At 41.8% G+C, this 23,598-nt stretch overlaps 1 protein-coding gene across 4 annotated transcripts in view; it reads right to left on the minus strand.

The window, feature by feature from the left end:
• The window catches only part of LOC139477368 (unconventional myosin-Ic-like), a 98,366-nt gene that overhangs the window by 27,511 nt on the left and 47,257 nt on the right, over positions 1-23,598 (minus strand). For all 4 annotated transcript variants that reach the window (XM_071259927.1, XM_071259923.1, XM_071259926.1 and 1 more), the window contains exons 2-9: positions 13,907-14,211; positions 10,161-10,276; positions 8,365-8,563; positions 6,590-6,670; positions 5,905-6,084; positions 1,870-1,968; positions 709-822; positions 7-78 (exon numbers count right to left, since the gene is read on the minus strand). In XM_071259927.1, the coding sequence (XP_071116028.1) occupies positions 7-78; positions 709-822; positions 1,870-1,968; positions 5,905-6,084; positions 6,590-6,670; positions 8,365-8,563; positions 10,161-10,276; positions 13,907-14,032 (987 nt within the window). In that variant the 5' untranslated portion in view covers positions 14,033-14,211. The remainder of the gene's footprint in view (positions 1-6; positions 79-708; positions 823-1,869; positions 1,969-5,904; positions 6,085-6,589; positions 6,671-8,364; positions 8,564-10,160; positions 10,277-13,906; positions 14,212-23,598) is intronic.

A 23,598-nucleotide genomic window follows, 5' to 3' on the forward strand; every position in this document is an offset into this window, starting at 1 on the left:
CCTTACCCTCTCCCCCCTGGCATCAATGGTCCGGTTGCTAAGAGACGAGATGAGGACATCGTCCGGACAGTCCAGCAACTGTAAGAAGAACATGTGTAGTCACTCATCTCTGATTCCTTCCAATTTTGACAGGAAAAGGAGACAAAAATATTTCACTGTTTGATGTTGCGTTCAAGATTATTGCACTTATATAGCGACGTGCATGTATGTGTGAGAGTGGCATGCCTGGGCGTATAGGTGTAAAGTGCTAGCCCTCTGTGATACCATTAATGGGGATCCCCCACTCAGACACAGTACTCCGACGCCAAACCGACCAGTCGTTGTTTTAGGCCCTCACGCCAAGTGCCAGGCAGGGTAACAACAAGTACGATCTTTTTTAACATCTTTTGGTATGATGCGGCTGGGGATCGAACCACCGACCTTCCGCTCTCCTGGCAGACGCTCTATCCACCAGACCACGGATAGAAAGAGGAAAGAAACATATTTCCCTGTTTGGAATTAAGGGGGGTCCAGGGGTCCTTAAGGTTTTCTGCGACAACATTTGAATCTATGGAATGATCAACTTTTAACATGAGGGTCTTGATGAGAACATCTACACTTTCACCTGTGTTTTGTAAAATTTGAGGAAACGGACAAAGACGAATCAGCATGACTTCAATCAATCAAGCTGGGAATGCAATGTAGCCCAATCCTCCTCCAGTTCGTTACCTTTGCTATATGTGACACTGCCTCTAGATCCTTGATCTTGACCAGGCCATCATCACTGGTCTGATACTCTAGGTTCCCAAGGTGAAGGACAGATGCGATGATTGAAAACAGAGCCTATAAAAATCACAAGAAAAGAATGTTGTAATGAGTCACTAGTTTGTGTACATGTTTCATACATAGTGTAAACAAACAAACCCGAAAAATGAGTTTAGGTTGACATGCAGAATTGTAAGCTGAGATTTCCCTTCACGTCCTTCACACCACATCCCCGACACCCACCAGACGTCCCATCACGCCCTGACCACCCATGTCTCGACACCCACCAGACACCCCACCACATCCCCGACACCCACCACATCTCCAACACCCACCAGACATCCCTTCACGCCCTGGCCACCCATGTCTCGACACCCACCAGACATCAAGACATCCCATCACGTCCCATCACGTCCCCAACACCCACCAGACATCCCGACACATCCCCGACACCCACAAAATCTCCAACACCTACCAGACATCCCTTCACGCCCTGGCCACCCATGTCTCGACACCCACCAGACATCAAGACATCCCATCACGTCCCCAACACCCACCAGACATCAAGACATCCCATCACGTCCCCGACACCCACCAGACATCAAGATATCCCATCACATTCCCGACACCCACCAGACATCAAGATATCCCATCACGTCCCCGACACCCACCAGACATCAAGATATCCCATCACATTCCCGACACCCACCAGACATCAAGACATCCCATCACGTCCCCGAAACCCACCAGACATCAAGACATCCCATCACATTCCCGACACCCACCAGACATCAAGACATCCCATCACATTCCCGACACCCACCAGACATCAAGACATCCCATCACGTCCCCGACACCCACCAGGCATCAAGACATCCCATCACATTCCCGACACCCACCAGACATCAAGACATCCCATCACATCCCCGACACCCACCAGACATCAAGACATCCCATCACATCCCCGACACCAACCACACATCCCATCACGTCCCCGACACCCACCAGACATCCCATCACATCCCTGACACCCACCAGACATCACATCACATCCCCGACACCTACCAGACATCCCCGACACCCACCAGACATCCCCGACACCCACCAGACATCCCCGACACCCACCTCCTGCTCCTTCTTGCTGAAGTCACAGATGTCGAGTGCCTGCTGCACGATCTTAAAACTCTTCTTGTCATCCACTGACTCGGCCATCACACTCTCACCCTGCAACAGTAAATAGTCACTGAATCCAACATAAAACCACAGGGGCACAGAGTCAGAGTGCAAACAACAAGTACCATCGTTTGGTAAGACATTGACGGGAATCGAACCACTAACCTCTGTCCTCCAGCAAGACACTCTATCCACTAGACCACAGAGGTCTTTTTTAAACTGAGAATTCCTACATTTGACACTAAGGGGGTGGGGTACTACCGCTACACCGGTATATTGTGGTGCAAATCTTCAGCAATACGTATTGCAATACATATATATATATACAATATATTGGGGCAAACATAAATAAGTATATATAAGTCTTCCTAATCGATATGGAGATGGAAAATATTATCTTTCTGATACAACCTGCTGCTGATAATCTTTTTATCAATTAGCGTGTACACATTGTGACTATCAAGCTCCTCACAGCGATAGCCCGTTCGCGGAGCTCTCTATACCGAGAGTACAACGAAGGTGTCACGTGCTGGGAAGGACATTAACACAGGGTATAACTCTGATTAACTGCAAATTGGCAATATATTGGAATACGTATCGCAATACAGGCTAAAGTATGGCAATACAGGTTAAAGTATGGCAATACAGGTTAAAGTATGGCAATATATTGCAATACGTATCGCAACACAGGTTAAAGTATGGCAATATATTGCAATACGTATAGCAATACAGGCTAAAGTATGGCAATATATTGCAATACGTATCGCAATACAGGTTAAAGTATGGCAATATATTGCAATACGTATCGCAATACAGGTTAAAGTATGGCAATACATTGCAATACGTATCGCAATACAGGCTAAAGTATGGCAATATACTGCAATACGTATCGCAACACAGGCTAAAGTATGGCAATATATTGCAATACGTATCGCAACACAGGTTAAAGTATGGCAATATATTGCAATACGTTTCGCAACACAGGTTAAAGTATGGCAATATATTGCAATACGTATCGCAACACAGGTTAAAGTATGGCAATATATTGCAATACGTATCGCAACACAGGCTAAAGTATGGCAATATATTGCAATACGTATCGCAATACAGGTTAAAGTATGGCAATACATTTCAATACAAAATCCAGGTCAATACACATCCCCATTTGACACAATATTGAGAAGCAAAAAAGGCTAACAAATTGATACCAACAGTAAATATCAGTTTCTGGCTAAATATTTTCAGTAACAATGTAGGGCACCGGTACATCCTGAGCTTCTGAGTCCTGGTACGTCCCTAATATAAACAGTCGTAATACAGCTATCAATGGTAGTGATGCTTATCAGTGTAACATTAGAAGAAGAGAACTTGGGATGATTTTTACAAACTGGAAGGTGGCTAACAAAAACACAATTTGATCTTTTGTGTTTGTTTGTTTGTTTGTTTGTTTGTTTGTTTGTTGTTGAACAACCCACTTAGCAATATTCCACCTATACAATGGCAACCGGTAAATAATCAAATCTGCACCTGACAATCCAGGGGCCAGTGATTGATATTGTGAACAACAATCCACGCTGTCGGGGTGCGATAACACGTCACCAACCAATTCACCGAGCCTGACCACCCGATCCATTTGCTTGCCTCTTACAACCAGCACAGATTGTTGGGGATCAATTCTAACTTAGAACATGGGGCTTACCTCAAGGAAATATTGTAAGCCATTACAATCTGTGTAAACATTCAATTGATATGAGTTACAGTATAAAATTACAAGCTGTTTCATACAAATACAATTTAAAGCATAAACGTTGAATACATTTTTTAGTTTCTATATAGTATTTGTTAGTTATTTAGACTTAAAATAGAACTACATTAAATACACAGAATAAATGAATAAATGAGTTTTTTGGGTTTAACACCGCTTTTAATAGTATTTCAGTTATATCACAGCGTATCAGCTTAATGTGGGAGGAAAGCCCAAAGTGATGCAGGTCTCATCACGATGCAGGACGTTTACCACTTCGGTGAAACCCACGAGCACGGGTATGGTGCTGACAAACCTAGAAATCAGGGCGAACCGGGATTCGAACCCACAATCATACGTTTCTGGCGTGCCCAAAGGACGCAACTCTGCACAGCGAATCGCGGCGCCTTAGACGACTGGGCCACCCGTGCCCCCACACACAATTTCATGAAATATATCCCCAAATATCTGAATATATAGTCTACTGAGAACAAACCGAGTTCATCACTTGTAGAGGAACATACATCAAAGTTACTGTAATAAAAATATCTTGATAATATAAACCTTCACGATGGCAGTAAAGAACAGTTATTAATCCAGTCTGGCTGAAACATTAGCAAGGACAGGTGAGTGAGTGAGTGAGTGAGTGAGTATGGTTTTACATCGCCTTTGCCAATATTCCAGTAACAAATCTCGGCTCCAAACAAAAACAAGTAGTGAGTTAGTGAGTCAATATCTTATCTTCCCCGAGCCAGAAGGGTGGGTGGACAACGAATTTGACGGACGACAGAAAACACACTTAAGAGTTATTCCACCTGGATCTATTTCATATGGAAAATATCGTAGCTATCTGGACATTTATGTAACTCAAGAAAGGAACCTAATATGTTAGCGGGGTACACTAAAATTGAATGGTCTCAGCCAATCAGAATCTGACATTCATGTGTCTGGTAAGGTCACTTATATTTTTTCCTATGAATGATAAAGTTTCTTCTCAATAGAAAACACATAGGTCTATAAGGTGAGGTGAGGTGAAATGGGGTTTAACGTCGCGTCCAAGATTATTGCACTTATATAGCGACGTGCATGCACGTGTATGTATGTGTTTGTGTGGCTGCTTGTACTAGTCCGGACTGATGCCGATATATGGAGCTAGCTCAATGAGATACCATGCCGCAGTTTAACATGAATACCCCACTCAGACACAGTATACTGACTCCGAGCCCACCAGTCCTTGTTTTAGCCCCTTAATGCTGAGCGCCTGACAGGGTAACAACAAGTACCATCTTTTAACGTCTTTTGGTATGACGCGGCCGGTGATCAAACCCCGGACCTTATGCTCTCCGAGCGGACGCTCTACCACTAGACCACGGAGGCGGTCCCATAGGTTTATTAAAAAAGTTAAAGGAACAGAGTCAATAGTTAAATAACAAAATACCACTCGGCACTATTACACACAGATTAGGCCCACTAGGGTTGGTAACCTTGTTAGTAAAATCAGAAATACCTCTCTACATTCCTTATATGAAAAGAAAACAAACAATCTGGTATACATATGCAATACATGACAATTGATTCTAAATCACTTCCTCTCAAAGTTTGTTTTTTGTGTGTTTGTGGTTTAACGCTGCATTCAGTAATATTCCAGTTATATGACGAGTGGTCTGTTTGGTCCAAGGGCAGATCCAGCATTTTCAAAAGGGAGGGTTCCAAAATATCAAAATCCTCTCTCGGATAATTTTGCTGCCTATAAACATACTACATTTGGTTTTCAAAAGGGGGGGGGGGGGATCCCTTGCCCCCTTGGAACCCCTCTGGATCCGCCTATTTGTTTGTTGTTTAACGCTGCATTCAGCAATATTCCAGCTATATGATGGCGGAACGTAAATATTCAAGTCTGGACCAGACACTCCAGCGATTGACATCATGAGCATTGATCTATGCAATTCGGATGTACAATGACACGCCTCAACCAAGTCAGTGAGCATCACCACCCGATCTCATTCTCGCCTCTAACGACAAGCATGGGTTGCTGAAGACCAATTCTAACCCAGATCTTCACGAGAATACCCCTCAGTGGAACCCCACAGTATGGCAAAGACAGGCAAAGAATCACAACTTTTGGCAAATCTGTACTCTCAACAGCTGATCCTGAAAGCCAAAGGGACGTAACTCTGCTCAGTGCCTCAAACCACTGGCTCTGCCTTTGGGATTAACTATAAAGATGGAGGAACGTTATTTACCTGATACAGGTAGAAGTAATTCTGTGGGTCACGGGTGAGATGTAGTCGCTGAAGCGTGTCCTCTGATGCCCCTGTGAGGAGCTGGTAGAAGACATGGAAGTTGCGCTCTCCCGACGCCTGATGGATGACTCGGGACTTCTCCAGCAGGTAGTTCAGGATGTGACCCCCGACAGGTGCACCCTGGGTAAAAGTGTTCAAAAAGTTCAACAATTTACCATTACACATTTTCATATTCAATATTTCAATATTGGCTTGTAACATAAATACACACTGAAGAAAGCTGCCCCTCAAACTTAAGCCATTTTTATCTCACACTTTGGCAGGCTTTCTGAGACTTACCTCCCCTTATTTTTGTGGGGGATGAGACTTGTTGCTCCTACCTGATGTAATTGTGATGCCAAATCTAAAACTATGTTGATGAAATTCATCAGATGACTTAATAATGTGCCAATCTAGTCATCACTTTTTCTCATATAGCAGTGAGTGAGTGAGAGTTGGGCTTAAAGTCGCTTTTAACAGTATTCAAATAAATATATCAACAAAAATCACTTCACAGACTCCGTGACATCGTTCAGTGCAAATATGCATTACTCAATGCATTCTCTCATAAGCCAATCAGAAAAGAGTAGTCTGTTAGTGGGCGTGGCCTAACTTTGTACAAGATATTAAATACACATCTTGTTACCTTGTAGTCAAACTGTATGTCCATATACTTCCCAAAGCGACTAGAGTTGTCGTTTCTGTTTGTTTTCGCATTTCCAAAGGCCTGAAATAACAAAACTAAACCTGTTACACAAAGCCAGTAAAATAATTCTGAGTAAAAGCGAAATATCAGAAAATATATCCTTTCATTAGTATGTTCATAGTGGGTGAGGACAACTGACATGTGAATTCTGCAACAAAATATACAATAATTAACCTCTAAGGGACAAAAAAAGCATTATTAGCATCTACTAAATATTGATTGGTTTTACTCCGCTTTTAGGATTATTCCAGCAATATCACAGTGGGGGACACCAGAAATTGGCTTCACACATTGTACCCATGTGGGGAATCGAACCCAGGCCTTCAGTGTGACGAGCGAACGCTTTAACCACATCCCCACTTTGAACAATATGTCAGCCAAAACACAGCATGTCAGCTAACTGTGTGGAAAGCACAACTTGATGCAGTTCATAGATGGTAACTACTGGGTAAACCCAACAAGCACTGTGCTGATCAAACCACGCATTATAATCAGGGTGATCTGTGAATCTGAACCAATGGACAGCAGATCCTGGCACGAGAAAGGCACAGAAATCTGTACAGCAAATTGCAGCACCCAAGACCACTGAGTCACTGAATTTGAACCAACAAACAGCAGATCCTGGAATGGCCTCTACACATCAAATTGCAGCACTCTAGACCACTCAACCATTGAATTAAACACATCATGGCATGGCCAAGGTACAAACATGTACAGCAAATGGCAGCACCTTAGACCTCTTGGCCACCCTTGACATCAGATTGGTTGTTTGGTTGGTTAGTTTTTTGTTTAACGCCGCACTCAGCAATATTCCAACTATATGACGGCGGTCTGGAAACAATCGAGTCTGGACCAGACAATCCAGTGATTAATATCATGAGCATTTATCCACGCAATTGGGATCGATGACATGCATCGACCAAGTCAGCAAGCCTGACCAGCCGATCCCGTTAGTCGCCTTTTACGACAAGCAGTCACCTTTTACGCCAAGCATGGGTTACTGAAGACCTATTCTACCCCGGAATCTTCACGGGTCAACATCAGATTGGAATTATTGAAGCATGTGTTGCTGGACCATTATCATATCACGAAGTCAAAATGAAATGAGATCTGATCTGGATAGAATACTGTATAACCCACCTTGGAGGGTAACAAATTCATCAGCAGGGGAATAAATCTCTCAAACATTGCCTTGAGCAATACAGTCTGCAGTGATTTCTGAGAGACAGAATAAATTCTTCATACCTCGCTTCAAAGCAAGGTCTCACTCTTTTTCCAAGTCAGTGAGTATGGTTTTACGCCACTTTTAGCAATATTTCAACAATATCACGGCGAGGGACACCAGAAATGGGCTTCACACATTGTACCCATGTTGGGAATTGAACCCGGGTCTTCGGCGTGACAAGCGACCGCTTTAACCACTAGGCTACCCGGCCGCCCCCCACGTGACATAGCTCAATTGAAGAGCTGTTTTCTTTCAATTTTGAAATTGTTTGAATTATTTAACAATGTCATATTAAAACATGTCGGTAAGGTAAATTTGTTGTAGCAGGATCACATGGGTGCATGGGGTATTATGCATCCCGTGTTAGGTTTTATACTACGAGCCTCCAGCTAAAACCTAACGCAGGACGCATAAAACCCCATGTACCCGGAGTGATCCTGCCACAACTTACATTGTACCACATACTGCCTCCAGACAAGCAACACTTTACCTCTAGGATGGGATTGGACTGAAGGAGTCTGTCTTTGACTCTCTCCACCTCGTTGGAATGTGTGCTACTGGCGGCGATGTACTGTAAGATCTTCTTGGACGCCTCCGTCTTGCCAGCGCCCGACTCCCCTGAGATGAGGACACACTGGTCCACCGACTCTCCCCGCATGGACCGGTACGCCGCGTCGGCGATGGCGTAGCTGAAACACAGACGATCACATACAGCATTATTTTGTTTGTTTGTTTGTTGTTTAATGCCGCACTCAGCTTTATTCCATCTTTATGGCGGCTGTCTGTAAATAATCGAGTCTGGACCAGACAATCCAGTGTTTGATATCATGAGCATCGATCCACCAAATTGGGATCGATGACATGCTTTTACCAAGTCAGCGAACCTGACCACCCGATCCCATTAAGTCGCCTCTTATGACAAGCATTGTCGCTTTTTACGGCAAGCATGGTTTGATGTAGACCTATTCTATCCCGGATCTTCACAGGTCACATACATCAATATACATACATCAATATAGTGGCAATATTAGGGGCAAAATGAGTTGGGTTTAATGCTGATTTGATTTTTGGTTTCTTAGTTTGTTTGCTGTTTAACGACACAATAATCTAGCTATATTATTGCAGTGTGTAAATAATCAAGTCTGGCCTAGACAATCTAACAATTAAGACCATGAGTATCGATCTACTCAACTGGAAACTGGGATACAATGACATGCATCAAATAAGTCAATGAGCCTGACCACCAAATCCTGTTAGTCCCCTATTACAACATGTGTTGCTGAAGACAAATTCTAACCCAAATCTTCACGGGGCAAGGCTGATTAGAACAGTATTTCAATTCTATCATGGTGTGTCAGCTTGATATGGGAAGACATCAAAGATGTATGCAGGTAGTCAGGGATTAATATTAAAGCATTACCGTATTCGACGTAATAAACGCCCCGCTCCAATAAGGCGATATTTCCTAATATATTGGCTAGTGAACAATCCCAATTAGCACCCCTTCCAACTGATCAATGTACACAAGACTTATTTATTTGCATATAATACACACTCGTGTGTTATATGCACCCTTAATTATGGGCAATTTAATTCTGGAAAAATATATTTGTTGCACATAAACATTTCAGGCTGTCAGCATAAACCACGAAATTTATCTTTCAACTCTGTTGTTTTTCACCAAAATAATATTCTAATAATCGCTGTCAAAAACAGAACATTTTGCTCGATTTTTACACATTTTTCTCCCAATTTGACCGTTTATTATTTTTCTTATGACATTTTTTTCATGTCATTCAATAACTAGTAGGATAATCAATAACTGTACTTAATTTTGTTTTATTATTTTCACAAATAACGCTTGTAGAGACATTTTTGTGCAACATGCAGAAATCCATGGTCCACTGACAGACCGTCTCGCGTACACGTTACGTCCTCTACTGATAAGAGCCCCCTATTTCTAATTTTGAGAGCGCCCTGGGCGCTTATTACGTCGAATACAGTACCTATGTAATTCCTGTAATTGCATGTTAAGGCTCACGACAGTGCTTTTGTTGTTCTTTTGCTGTGTATTTTCCTTACACAGTCAGCACTTACCAAGAATCTATCAAGAATCTTTCTGTCATTGTCTGTACTAGAAGCACCCTGTAAATCACCCTTACTATTCCAGGAACAGTGTTGGTGATTTTATAGTGTGATGACAGCCAAACGCAGGACTTGTGGCTATGATGTAATGGCTATGAGGTAGGATACTCATAGGAATTATCCTGACAGGGAGTTACTTACATGTGTGGTGGGAGTTCGTAGAAGTTGACGTTGCGGTAGGTGTGGATAAAGTCATCGTTGTAGATGTCCAGTTGGTGATATGGGTTGACAGATACCAGCACTGGCCCGATATATGTCTGCAATAAAACCAGGCAAAAAACTGTCATAATCCCCTACCGGGTACATACCTGATGCCGGCATGCACTTTATCTGTTGTTATCAGACAAAGCTGACAAATATTGTTTGACTATTATTTAAAGCAATATTTGCCCAGCATATCTGGTTCAGGAAAGTTTTTAATATCATCCTGATGGTTACTAGTAGCAAGACAATACACCAACACATTGGAGGATCGCGATGTTTTACTTCCCTATACAAGTATCGAGCACATTCGCATATACTCAGTTAAAAATAATGAATCTTAACTTAAATGTATTCTTCAATAAACGTTACACCAAACATTAATTACTAGCAAAAACTAGTAGTGAAAACGTTAATATTTTCATCCATGGCACCATATTTGACACTGCCAACTGTAAATCGTTAGTGTGTCAGGTATTTTGCCATCTTATCTATGTAAGATGGCTTACACACCACAGATAAGAGCACATGCATGTACTGTGCTACGTATCGGATCTGGAGCAAGGTATCGTGATAGGTATCGGATTGCACAGATGGCTTACACACCACAGATAAGAGCACATGCAAGTACCGTGATACGTATCGGATCACACAGATGGCTTACACACCACAGATAAGAGCACATGCATGTACCGTGATACGTATCGGATCTGGAGCAAGGTATCGTGATAGGTATCGGATTGCACAGATGGCTTACACACCACAGATAAGAGCACATGCATGTACCATGATACGTATCGGATCTGGAGCAAGGTATCATGATACGTATCGGATCACACAGATGGCTTACACACCACAGATAAGAGCACATGCAAGTACCGTGATACGTATCGGATCTGGAGCAATGATACGTATCGGATCGCACTGTTGGTACATCGTCCAGCCCCAATTGTTACTATGTTAATGGACCCTCTAAGAATCAAAACAACGTTTTATCGTTGGTTAATTTCAGTCACACAAACATTCAAAGCAGATAAATATGACAAGGCAAGTAACTCTTTATTGAAAAAAGAAATCACCCCCTTGTTCATGTTGTTCCAATTCATTTTTCACAAACCACCATTTTTTTAATAAAAAATTTAATTTAAATTATTTTTTTTTAAATGGTGGTTTCACAATGATTTTTTTGTTTGAAACGTAACTGAGGCTGGAGGTATTTTATATGTTATATGTTACTTTATTATAAACATCTGTGTGTAATAAGTGTCGACTGATGTGAGCTAAGGGAAGTTTGGTACGGCCACTTATACAGATAGCATTTCATCAAGTAGGAAAGAAGGGACCACAAGTCTCCTCATTTGTAGGGGGCACGGGTGGCCCAGTCGAAGACGCCGCGATTCGCTGTGCAGAGTTGCGTCCCTTGGGCACGCCAGAAACCTATGAATTATGGGTTCGAATCCCGGTTCGCCTCGATCATGTTTCTAGGTTTGTCAGCACCATACCCATGCTCGTGGGTTTCACCCAAGTGGTAAACGTCTGAGACCTGCATCACTTCGGGCTTCCCTCCCACATTAAGCTGACACCCAGTGATATAACTGGAATACTGTTAAAAGCGGTGTTAAACCCAACTCACTCACTCACTCACTCCTCATTTGTAGGTACATCTGGACAAAATAATGATGGTAAGGTGTGTTTGAGAATAAGGTAGTGAAAAAATTATAATTTACACATTATCTGATAATGGCAATTCTAATAGGTTTTTTTATTCCACACAGACGCTACAGTTTCAAAAAACTAATTAATAAAAAATGAGTGATTTGATAATTTATTTCCTGTAACAAATGTCATTCCAAAGAGATAAACCTGATTAATTTGGTTAGATATAGCAGCCTACTCTCCGCGACATGTATCTTGACAGCGAGCCTCCATCGGGGTGATGCTAAATCATCTGTAAACACATTAACCACTGCCAAGGAACACTCTCAGAACACATGATGTAAACTTAACCCAAATATCTAGAATAGCTCAAAGCTCGCTTATCAGGGTGTCATTAATCACTGAATAATCTTGTATCTCTGTGAGGGGAGAATGGACGTGTTTCTCCGTCATTATCTTCTGGTTCTAACGTGGGACGACCATGCACGGGTACAGGTGCGAAAGATTAACTTACATAACAAGGTGAAGGTCAGACAGGTGGTAATCTGCATCTGTTGTCATGGTTACCTGTGTTATCAAGATTAATGGTACCTGTTGCCAACAACTAAATTCTTTCATGACAGTAGTTTCTCTTGTTAATATCTGATAATGATTCCAGGATTAACTAATCAACTTTTGTAATTTTAATTTTTTGACCTATCGATATAAGCTTTTGCATCAAAATTTAAAAAATAAAACAAAAAAACCCAGCCTTATCATTTACCAAATTGCTTTCCTTATCAGATGTGAGGTGAGGTTGGGTTGAACATTGCATTCAAGATTGCACTTGGAGTGAGAGTGAGAGAGAGAGAGAGTGAGAGAGTGAGAGAGTGAGAGAGAGAGAGAGAGAGAGAGAGTGAGTGAGTGAGTGAGTGAGTGTGAGAGAGTGAGTTAGTTAGTTAGTTAGTTAGTTAGTTAGTTAGTTAGTTAGTTAGTTAGTTAGTTTTATCCCATCTATAACAGCCTGCTTCTTTCCTTTGGTTGTTGCTTAACGCCACAAACGGCAATATTTCAGAAACATAATGACACCCTACCAAAAACTGAGTCTGGACCAGACAAACCAGAAAGCGATATTATTAGCAATGGTGCATGCCGTGAACGGTCACCCAGCCTCATCACCACCCAAACAAGACAAACATAGAAAGCTTGGGACTACTTTAAACCCAGAATCCCCACACGGTCATGTCAGTCTTTCAACAATAGAGTCTGGGTGAAACAGACAAGCCGTCACACGGCAGCATGAACAACAATCTACGCTGTCGGGTACAACAACATCCAATCAGACAGATCACACACTGTCGCGTTATGACAAGCATGGGACCTATTCAATCCCTTATCTTCACAGGAGCTGCGTAAACATAAAAAAGAAGTGTGACCTATTGTGATGGATCACATCTCTCACTCTGATTCTGTCACTCTCTCCGAGTTCGGACCCACCACGCATAATCTGTCCTCGTCTACACATGGCCAGGTAACATTGTCAAACATCTTCACCATGATCAATAATGCAAGGTTTTCATAAAATATTAGCAATAAAAACCTTGTGATTTTGGCCTGATGTTTGGCTAGATGTTCAAATCTGGTTAATTGCTAATATTCTGAAAGACTGGTAACAACTATAATGGTTATTAATATGTAAAAGACAAAGAATTAATTTGACATTCAGTCACACATGTTTATCTTAAGCTCAAAGTTAACACAGCGATCATAAGGGTCTGGATTTGTGTAAAAAACAGTAGAAACTGAATTATTACATAATTACTTAAACCTTACTCACTAAAGTCCAGATATCTTGAAAATGCATAACATTCTATTATTGTATCTTCTTATAATGAGACGGTGAAAGATTTACTATTGAGAAAACATTGAATTACGTAACAAGGTCACATCGAACTAACAGCGAAGTGGGCTTGTTTTTTCTTGTCTAATATTTGACATTCCTAGAGGTCTTTACAGAGTCATGCAATCTATTTGAGAGCCATGTCACTTACGTAGATAAGATTTCCTTGGAATCTTTTCTTCAGATTCTCATTGAAGGCGTCGGAATTGGTGAAATCTTCCAGGAGCACAAAGTCTTGAACTCCAACTCTGTCCCGCTTATGTAATGCATTCTCCATCTTCTTACGTTTGTCGCTACGATCTTGCACCTGGCGACCCTGGGATGTGTTGACGCATCAGATAGACCTGATGCCGAGAGACAGCACTGACTACCGTAATCGCTGCACGCCCAGTTCCAACAGCGGAGTGTGGAATCAGCTGATCATGTCTGGCTGTTTGAACACCTCTGGTAAGCTGCCTGTACAAACAGAAAGCAGGGGTCAGATTTGGGTTCCCGAGCGCCAGACAACAAGGGGGGCGGTGTCCAGACACAACATCTAATTGAGTGTAATTACAGTAGAATAGGACAATGTAGGAAGGAGGAAAGATGATAAAAGCATCAATCCAGGATTTTAACATTTACCTGTTTTATCTAGGAACAAAGAAAAACAATAAAACATGATATTAACACTTTTCTGTTTATATAAGAATAATAAAAACATTAAAACATTATCATCACATTTTAATAGTTTTTTTCAACTGGAATGCCTTTTTGGGGGTTTTAAGCTTTTAAAATATTTTTTGTTTATGATTAGTATAATCAAGTAAATTAAAATGGAAAAAGAGAACCATAAGAGTATTATAATAATAATAATAATAATAATAATAATAATAATTTCCATTTATCCATTTGTATGGCACCAAACTCCATACCACCTCGTATGCTCATGGCGCTTACATTATTACCCCAGTCAATTGATCAGTGAGCACTGGATTTTCTTTCTCAGCTCCCTGGGGAGTATACAACCCAAGTTGCCTGTGAGGCGCTAAAAGGTTAACAGCCACATTACCATCTCATCCTACTGGGTACCCACTCACTGCTGGGTGAACAGAAGCACATTTCGAACAAAGTCACTTGCCTATGGAGACACCACATGTGGTACATGTGCTTCAGTGTGGGGCAGGACCGAAGCCCTAGAAACTCTCAGGAGTCAAGCTGCTGAACGTGGTCACCCACTCTTTGAGACTGACGTTGCTTAACTTCACCTGATTAGTGATCTGTGCGCTGTGCAAAGGACCACATGCAGTTATAAAGTTAAGCCTCTAAGTTATGGATTGATGTTAAACTGGGTGTAACAGTGACGTCCTTGAACTCGGAGAGCTCAAGGTTACAAATGTGAAAGTCATGTAACCCTAATAGCAATGCCAATTGTATGGACACTGTCCAGACAAGAATAAAATTTGGAGGGGAAATATCTACAGAATATGAATTGTTTATCACGGTCAACATTACAACACCAATGTCTCATACCAGGTATATATATATTCATATAATGGGCAGATTTCTCGGCAGGATAAAGCCAATGGATAAAAACGATATCCGTTGGGGTCATATGCGGATAGAGATGCAAATATCAAAGGTCAAGTAGGACTACTTTCACTGTTTATAAACAAACATGGCGTCGTCCTCGTCATTTGGCGATCGAGTCAAAATTAACCATCGGGAATCTGGATAAACAACAGGGATAATTGCTATCATTATCAAAAGAACAGTCTAATATACTGAAAATCAGTGTCTAACTGTGACGTAATAAATATTAATGCACGCATTCCAGGAAAACTCGCAATGTTTTGGTAATGTTTGTGAGAGAGGGATAGCGATTTTAAAGCACAGAATTAAAGCATGACATTATATGATAAAGAGGTTATCACGCTTGTGTGTTTGGGGATGGTAAATATCCTGTATTAGGAATAAACCCTATGTATTAAGCTCGCCAAGGCTGGCTAAATACAATGTTTATTCCTAATGCAGGATATTTACCATCCCCAAACACACTCGCGTGATAACCTCTATATATCCAACATTGGTTACTGTATGGAAATGTTTAGTTCTGTCTGAACTCCTTATGATAGCTTCAGGTTTTCTAAATAAGTAAAATCCCTTGTTCTTGTAATAAACAAGTAAAACAAACAAGGACGCGTTCTTATGGATAAACAAATTTGATAGTGTTACTATAATTGATGGGACATTTCGGTGTAGATTCTAACACATTTATCACTTGCTTGGTGTGAGAATCAACTTTCAACTCAATTGTTGTAACTTCTTTAGCCCAGTGTTCGAAATAATTTTATACCCAACACGACAGCGCAGGTGACCCACAAGAGTTGCCTTTCCATCTTCAGAGTTACCTGCCCTCATTCAGACACTCTCTGTATTGAAATATCGCAAAAACTAGAGACAAACTACATCTTGATTCATTTGAAATAATGCAAACAATTACTAGAGAATCTACAAGGAATAATAATAAACCTGAATACATACGTAGTCTTAAAATTATCTGTCAGATAGTCGGGTAGGTGAAGGAACATTTCATGCAGCCCGACAGAAAAGTTGCCAGCCACGGGCAGGCAGGCAAGCTGTTATTTCGGACAATGTTTCATCCATAGACATTGTCCTTGTTCATCACACCAATTCTAAATGCCACTTAAAGAAGCATAATAAATGTGGATTAAATCATATTTCACATTGTATGGGCTAATAAGCATGATAAGAAGGGGCCCAGGGGGGCACCGTTATATTGGGTAGTATTTTAAGGGCCCAATAAACCTAAATCTTAATTTTTCTAACAGGGTTATGGTAAGGAGCTCAAGAAAAAATAATTTTTTATGAACGTTGTATCACAATCTGTCAGAAGCTACACCTCTGTAACATAGTCTGACTGCTTGAACAGGAACATTTTTCTGAAGCAGGTTTTAACGATCCTTTTCAACATTTCTCGCTGACCTTGTAAATGTCTTGGCTGAAATGAGTAAAGGTTTCGACATGACTGACATTAACAGTAGAGCACACGAACAAACATCTTTGTCACACCTTTACCAGCCTGGCAAGAGCTGCAGGCTGCTAACTGCCATTACCAACACTGTATAGAACTGTTTAGGGGTGTTATTGAACTATCGATGGAGTGAGTGAGTGCGTGAGTGAGTTTGTGAGTTTATCTATTAAATATTGATACATGAGGCTGCTAACTGCCACTACCAACACTGTATAGAACTGTTTAGGGGTGTTATTGAACTATCGATGGAGTGAGTGAGTGTGTGAGTGAGTTTGTGAGTTTATTTACTAAATATTGATACATGACATTCTTTAATAACAAAGTGTTGAAAGGTATAACTACTGGTGAGATGGCTTTAAAGACACTTTTAGTGAGTGAGTGAGTGAGTGTGTGAGTGAGTGAAGAAGTGAGTGAAGGAGTGAGTGGTTGGTTGGTTGGTTTGTTGTTTAATGCCGCACTCAGCAATATTCCAGCTATATGATGGCGGTCTGTAAATAATCCAGTCTGGACCAGACAATCCAGTAATTAATATCATGAGCATCAAACCACGCAATTGGGATCGATGACATGCATCAACCAAGTCAGCGAGTCTGACCACCCGATCCCGTTAGTCGCCTTTTACGACAAGGAAGGAGTGAGTGAGTGAGTGAACCTGGGTCTTTTAAAAGCATAGCCTAGTGGGCACATCAACCACGAAACTACCCCACAGCCCTATGAAAAGATATTAATAACTAATAATAGTTTCATAGATTATAGAACACTGATAATTAACAGCTCTAACTATACACAAAATTAATCTATTAAAATAGTCCAAATGAGATATCTTTTTCAACAGTTAAACATTAGACTACCTATTGCAATAGTCCAAATGAGATAACACGCAAGACTACCTATTGAAATAGTCCAAATGAGATAAAACGTAAGACTACCTATTGCAATAGTCCAAATGAGATAACACGTAAGACTACCTATTGCAATAGTCCAAATGAGATAACACATAAGACTACCTATTGAAATAGTCCAAATGAGATAAAACGTAAGACTACCTATTGCAATAGTCCAAATGAGATAACACGTAAGACCACCTATTGCAATAGTCCAAACGAGATAACACATAAGACTACCTATTGAAATTAGTCCAAATGAGATATCTTTTTCAACAGGTAAAACATTAGACTCCCTATTGCAATAGTTCAAATGAGATAACTTTTTCAAAATTAAGTGTGACCACTATTCTTTTTTCACACGTCACAAGTCAGAAGTATACATTGGCATGTGTGCCTGTTGTTGCGAGGGCACCTGGTTAAATAGCAGTAGGTGTGAGATGTGTGCCCAGCAACGTGGAGCACTACTTGTCATGGTACAAGTCTCCTCTCCCATACTCCACATGAGGACCGTGTATATGATAAGTATGTTTGGACAACCAACAGTCATAAAGGTCTTATAAAGGTCAGATATCGACTCAATCAACCAGTGGATACGACTTGCTTTCATCGGTTACATTTGTGTTACAGATCTGTAAATGTTTCGTCAGGAACGTGTGCTTTCTGTAACATCGCTGGAGTTTGGGGGAAAACAATTAGCACATCTCGATTAGCACATAAGTCATAAAGGTCTTATAAAGGTCAGATATCGACTCAATCAACTAGTGGATACGTCTTGCTTTCATCGGTTACGTTCGTGTTACAGATCTGTAAATGTTTCATTCGGAACGTGTGGTTTCTGTAACATCACTGGAGTTTTGGGGAAAACAATTAGCACATCTCGATTAGCACATAAGTCATAAAGGTCTTATAAAGGTCAGATATCGACTCAATCAACTAGTGGATACGACTTGCTTTCATCGGTTACGTTCGTGTTACAGATCTGTAAATGTTTCGTTCGGAACGTGTGGTTTCTGTAACAAAGCTGGAGTTTGGGAGAAAACAATTAGCACATCTCGATTTCCACCAGTCTCCATTTAACTCTGAATCTCATCAATGTCAGGGCTTAAAATTACTAGTGCTGCCATGCCCACAGCACACATCAAATAGGACATGGGATGCTCGAATTTTATGTACAGTGCCTTGTGGGCATGGTCCTTTTCAATAAAAGTATTTAGATTATTTTTTATTTTATGTCTTGAATGAATTAATCTGTGAAATGACAGATTTCCCCCTATTTGCAGAAGTTTGTTCCTCTATTGCTAAATGACTTCCTGTTGGAAAATCAACCAGCATTATTTGTGGAGTTCATTGACAGTATCTATAATACAGACGTTTGATGAGATGTTCATGACTGCACGTAATATATTTGAATGTTAACATGTCTTTCCTTATTTTGATGGAATATCATGAATACAACGTAGATAAATTGTTTGATAGGCATAACTTAGAAGCTGACGGATGACAAGATAGACTCAGTCTTGCTTGACAACGGTATAAGGATCTATACCGAAACTTCGCTTTTTACAGTATTAAAGAAGTTGTTATCCATAAAACCATGTCTACCTTAAAAATGTAGGTGATGTGATTCAAATGGAAGTTAGTTGTACAGACCGTTTTGAAAAACCGAGCAGACGGTCACTATTTGTCAAAATGAAACAGTCTAAACAGAAAAACTCCACTATATTTTATTACTTCAAGCCTCTACGCTGTAACTTTTACTAAATTTTCAGCAGATGACGGAAACAGCCTATACCGCAGAATGTTAGAGCCAAGTGTTAGAGAGTGTTGAAACCGAATCCGTGCAAATCTTGAATGCAGACACTTCTGACATGCGTGATAGTACAGATGAACCACATCAAAATTATCTAAAAATAAATCAACAGGAGGTATTCCAAGGAACTGACCTCTTCCAAAGGTTAAAATGTGATAAGGGTAAAAAATGAATATTCTGCATTTGCAAAGAGTAAGGTCAACCAGCTGGAAATAGATGTCTATATTTTCCTTCCAGAACCAGCAAACATGAAGCACATTTGTTACAATACAGTGAACACTTTCTTTCTTTTGAGATATGATGACATGCATCAACTAAGCCAACATGCCTGGCCACCCTAAACTCTTAGTCACCTCTTTAGTCTTACAAAAAGCATTATGAGACATCTTCAACGTCAAGCATGGGTTGCTGAAAACATGTTCTTACCCGGATCTTCATGGGTACATTGTAACGTCATTGTGTTTAATATGCAGTATTGACAAGTCCAGGTATATAGCAGGTGGAAAAAGGCTCTAATTTAGTGTATGTTTCACAGAGCTCCAGATAACAATTGAGCAACTGAGTTTTTACTCTAGGGTTTCGATTTTAATTGGGTTATTACATTTTTCATTGGGTAACTAATATTTTTTCACTCATCTATTCATCACACTTAAGGGTTTTGTATATTTTTTGGGGGGTATTTTACGCAAATACGCTGCTTATCTGTAACTTCGGTTTCATGAAAATGATTTAATGTATATGTAAGCATGAGATCTAGCAAAGTTCTGCTGTATCTAACCAAGTTCAACAACAAAATTGGCCTTTCATGACACTCTTTATATGAGCATAAACAAAAATACAAATATTTCCTGGTACTCATTCAATATTGTTGGGGCTTTTTCACCTTTAAAATGAGGAAATCTTCAAAACAATTCACACAAAAAACCAAATCCACAATAATCACATCACCTGACAAAACCCAGTCAGGCAACTGGTTCAGACAAACTGTCTAGCTACTGTGTCAGTGCGTGCACAATCTTATGAGTTCCGTGAGTGAGAAGGAAACGCTTGTTCAAAGGATCCTTTTACAATTAAGATACTAAAGTCATATTAATACTTTCTTTGATCTATCCTTTAAATCTAAATCATGTTCATAGAAGCAGCCATAAAGTAGCTGTTCTGTACGAGCTGGTGAGCTGCCACTTTACCATGCAGCAAGCCCAAAATGTTAACACGCTTTACATTAAGACGGCCATCTCGTCTCAGAGCATATACTTAATAAAACATTCAAGCCCATTCCATTCTCGTTCTCTTCATAGCACTAGCAGCCTATAATTCACCCTCTCTCAGATCTAGCAACCTGAACTCATCCCCTCCTCAGTTCCAGCAGCCTATACTCATCCACCTCTCAGCTCTAGCAGCCTATACTCATCCACCTCTCAGCTCTAGCAGCCTATACTCATCCATCTCTCAGCTCTAGCAGCCTATACTCATCCCCTTCTCAGCTCTAGCAGCCTATACTCATCTCCACTTCAGCTGTAGCAGCCTATGCTCATCCCCTTCTCAGCTCTAGCAGCCTATACTCATCCACCTCTCAGCTCTAGCAGCCTATACTCATCCCCTTCTCAGCTCTAGCAGCCTATACTCATCTCCACTTCAGCTGTAGCAGCCTATGCTCATCCCCTTCTCAGCTCTAGCAGCCTATACTCATCCCCTTCTCAGCTCTAGCAGCCTATACTCATCCCCTTCTCAGCTCTAGCAGCCTATACTCATCCCCTTCTCAGCTCTAGCAGCCTATACTCATCTCCACTTCAGCTCTAGCAGCCTATACTCATCCACCTCTCAGCTCTAGCAGCCTATACTCATCCATCTCTCAGCTCTAGCAGCCTATACTCATCTCCACTTCAGCTCTAGCAGCCTATACTCATCCATCTCTCAGCTCTAGCAGCCTATACTCATCCACCTCTCAGCTCTAGCAGCCTATACTCATCCCCTTCTCAGCTCTAGCAGCCTATACTCATCTCCACTTCAGCTGTAGCAGCCTATACTCATCCATCTCTCAGCTCTAGCAGCCTATACTCATCCCCTTCTCAGCTCTAGCAGCCTATACTCATCCATCTCTCAGTTCTAGCAGCCTATACTCATCCCTTCTTCAGCTCTAGCAGCCTATACTCATCCACCTCTCAGCTCTAGCAGCCTATACTCATCCCTTCTTCAGCTCTAGCAGCCTGTACTCATCCACCTCTCAGTTCTAGCAGCCTATACTCATCCCCTTCTCAGCTCTAGCAGCCTATACTCATCCCTTCTTCAGCTCCAGTAGCCTATACTCATCCACCTCTCAGTTCTAGCAGCCTATACTCATCCCCTTCTCAGCTCTAGCAGCCTATACTCATCCCTTCTCAGCTCCAGTAGCCTATACTCATCCACCTCTCAGCTCTAGCAGCCTATACTCATCCCCTTCTCAGCTCTAGCAGCCTATACTCATCTCCACTTCAGCTGTAGCAGCCTATGCTCATCCCCTTCTCAGCTCTAGCAGCCTATACTCATCCCCTTCTCAGCTCTAGCAGCCTATACTCATCCCCTTCTCAGCTCTAGCAGCCTATACTCATCTCCACTTCAGCTCTAGCAGCCTATACTCATCCACCTCTCAGCTCTAGCAGCCTATACTCATCCATCTCTCAGCTCTAGCAGCCTATACTCATCTCCACTTCAGCTCTAGCAGCCTATACTCATCCATCTCTCAGCTCTAGCAGCCTATACTCATCCACCTCTCAGCTCTAGCAGCCTATACTCATCCCCTTCTCAGCTCTAGCAGCCTATACTCATCTCCACTTCAGCTGTAGCAGCCTATACTCATCCATCTCTCAGCTCTAGCAGCCTATACTCATCCCCTTCTCAGCTCTAGCAGCCTATACTCATCCATCTCTCAGTTCTAGCAGCCTATACTCATCCCTTCTTCAGCTCTAGCAGCCTATACTCATCCACCTCTCAGCTCTAGCAGCCTATACTCATCCCCTTCTCAGCTCTAGCAGCCTATACTCATCCCTTCTTCAGCTCCAGTAGCCTATACTCATCCACCTCTCAGCTCTAGCAGCCTATACTCATCCCTTCTTCAGCTCTAGCAGCCTGTACTCATCCACCTCTCAGTTCTAGCAGCCTATACTCATCCCCTTCTCAGCTCTAGCAGCCTATACTCATCCCTTCTTCAGCTCCAGTAGCCTATACTCATCCACCTCTCAGCTCTAGCAGCCTATACTCATCCCCTTCTCAGCTCTAGCAGCCTGTACTCATCCCCACTTCAGCCCTAGCAGCCTATACTCATCCACCTCTCAGCTCTAGCAGCCTATACTCATCCCCTCTTCAGCTCTAGCAGCCTGTACTCATCCCCTCTTCAGCTCTAGCAGCCTGTACTCATCCCTTCTTCAGCTCTAGCAGCCTGTACTCATCCCCTCTTCAGCTCTAGCAGCCTATACTCATCCCCTTCTCAGTTCTAGCAGCCTATACTCATCCCCTTCTCAGCTCTAGCAGCCTATACTCATCCACCTCTCAGTTCTAGCAGCCTATACTCATCCCCTTCTCAGCTCTAGCAGCCTATACTCATCTCCACTTCAGCCCTAGCAGCCTATACTCATCCCCTTCTCAGCTCTAGCAGCCTGTACTCATCCACGTCTCAGCTCTAGCAGCCTATACTCATCCCTTCCCAGCTCTAGCAGCCTATGCTCATCCACCTCTCAGCTCTAGCAGCCTATACTCATCCCCTTCTCAGCTCTAGCAGCCTATACTCATCCCTTCTCAGTTCTAGCAGCCTATACTCATCCCCTCTTCAGCTCTAGCAGCCTATACTCATCCCCTCTTCAGCTCTAGCAGCCTATACTCATCCACCTCTCAGCTCTAGCAGCCTATACTCATCTCCACTTCAGCTCTAGCAGCCTATACTCATCCCTTCTTCAGCTCTAGCAGCCTATACTCATCCCCTCTTCAGCTCTAGCAGCCTATACTCATCCCCTCTTCAGCTCTAGCAGCCTATACTCATCTCCACTTCAGCTCTAGCAGCCTATACTCATCCCCTCTTCAGCTCTAGCAGCCTATACTCATCCCCTCTTCAGCTCTAGCAGCCTATAACAATTATAACAATT

Source organism: Haliotis cracherodii, unplaced genomic scaffold, assembly GCF_022045235.1.
Source record: "Haliotis cracherodii isolate W230 unplaced genomic scaffold, xgHalCrac1.p SCAF_33, whole genome shotgun sequence".
Taxonomy (NCBI): domain Eukaryota; kingdom Metazoa; phylum Mollusca; class Gastropoda; order Lepetellida; family Haliotidae; genus Haliotis; species Haliotis cracherodii.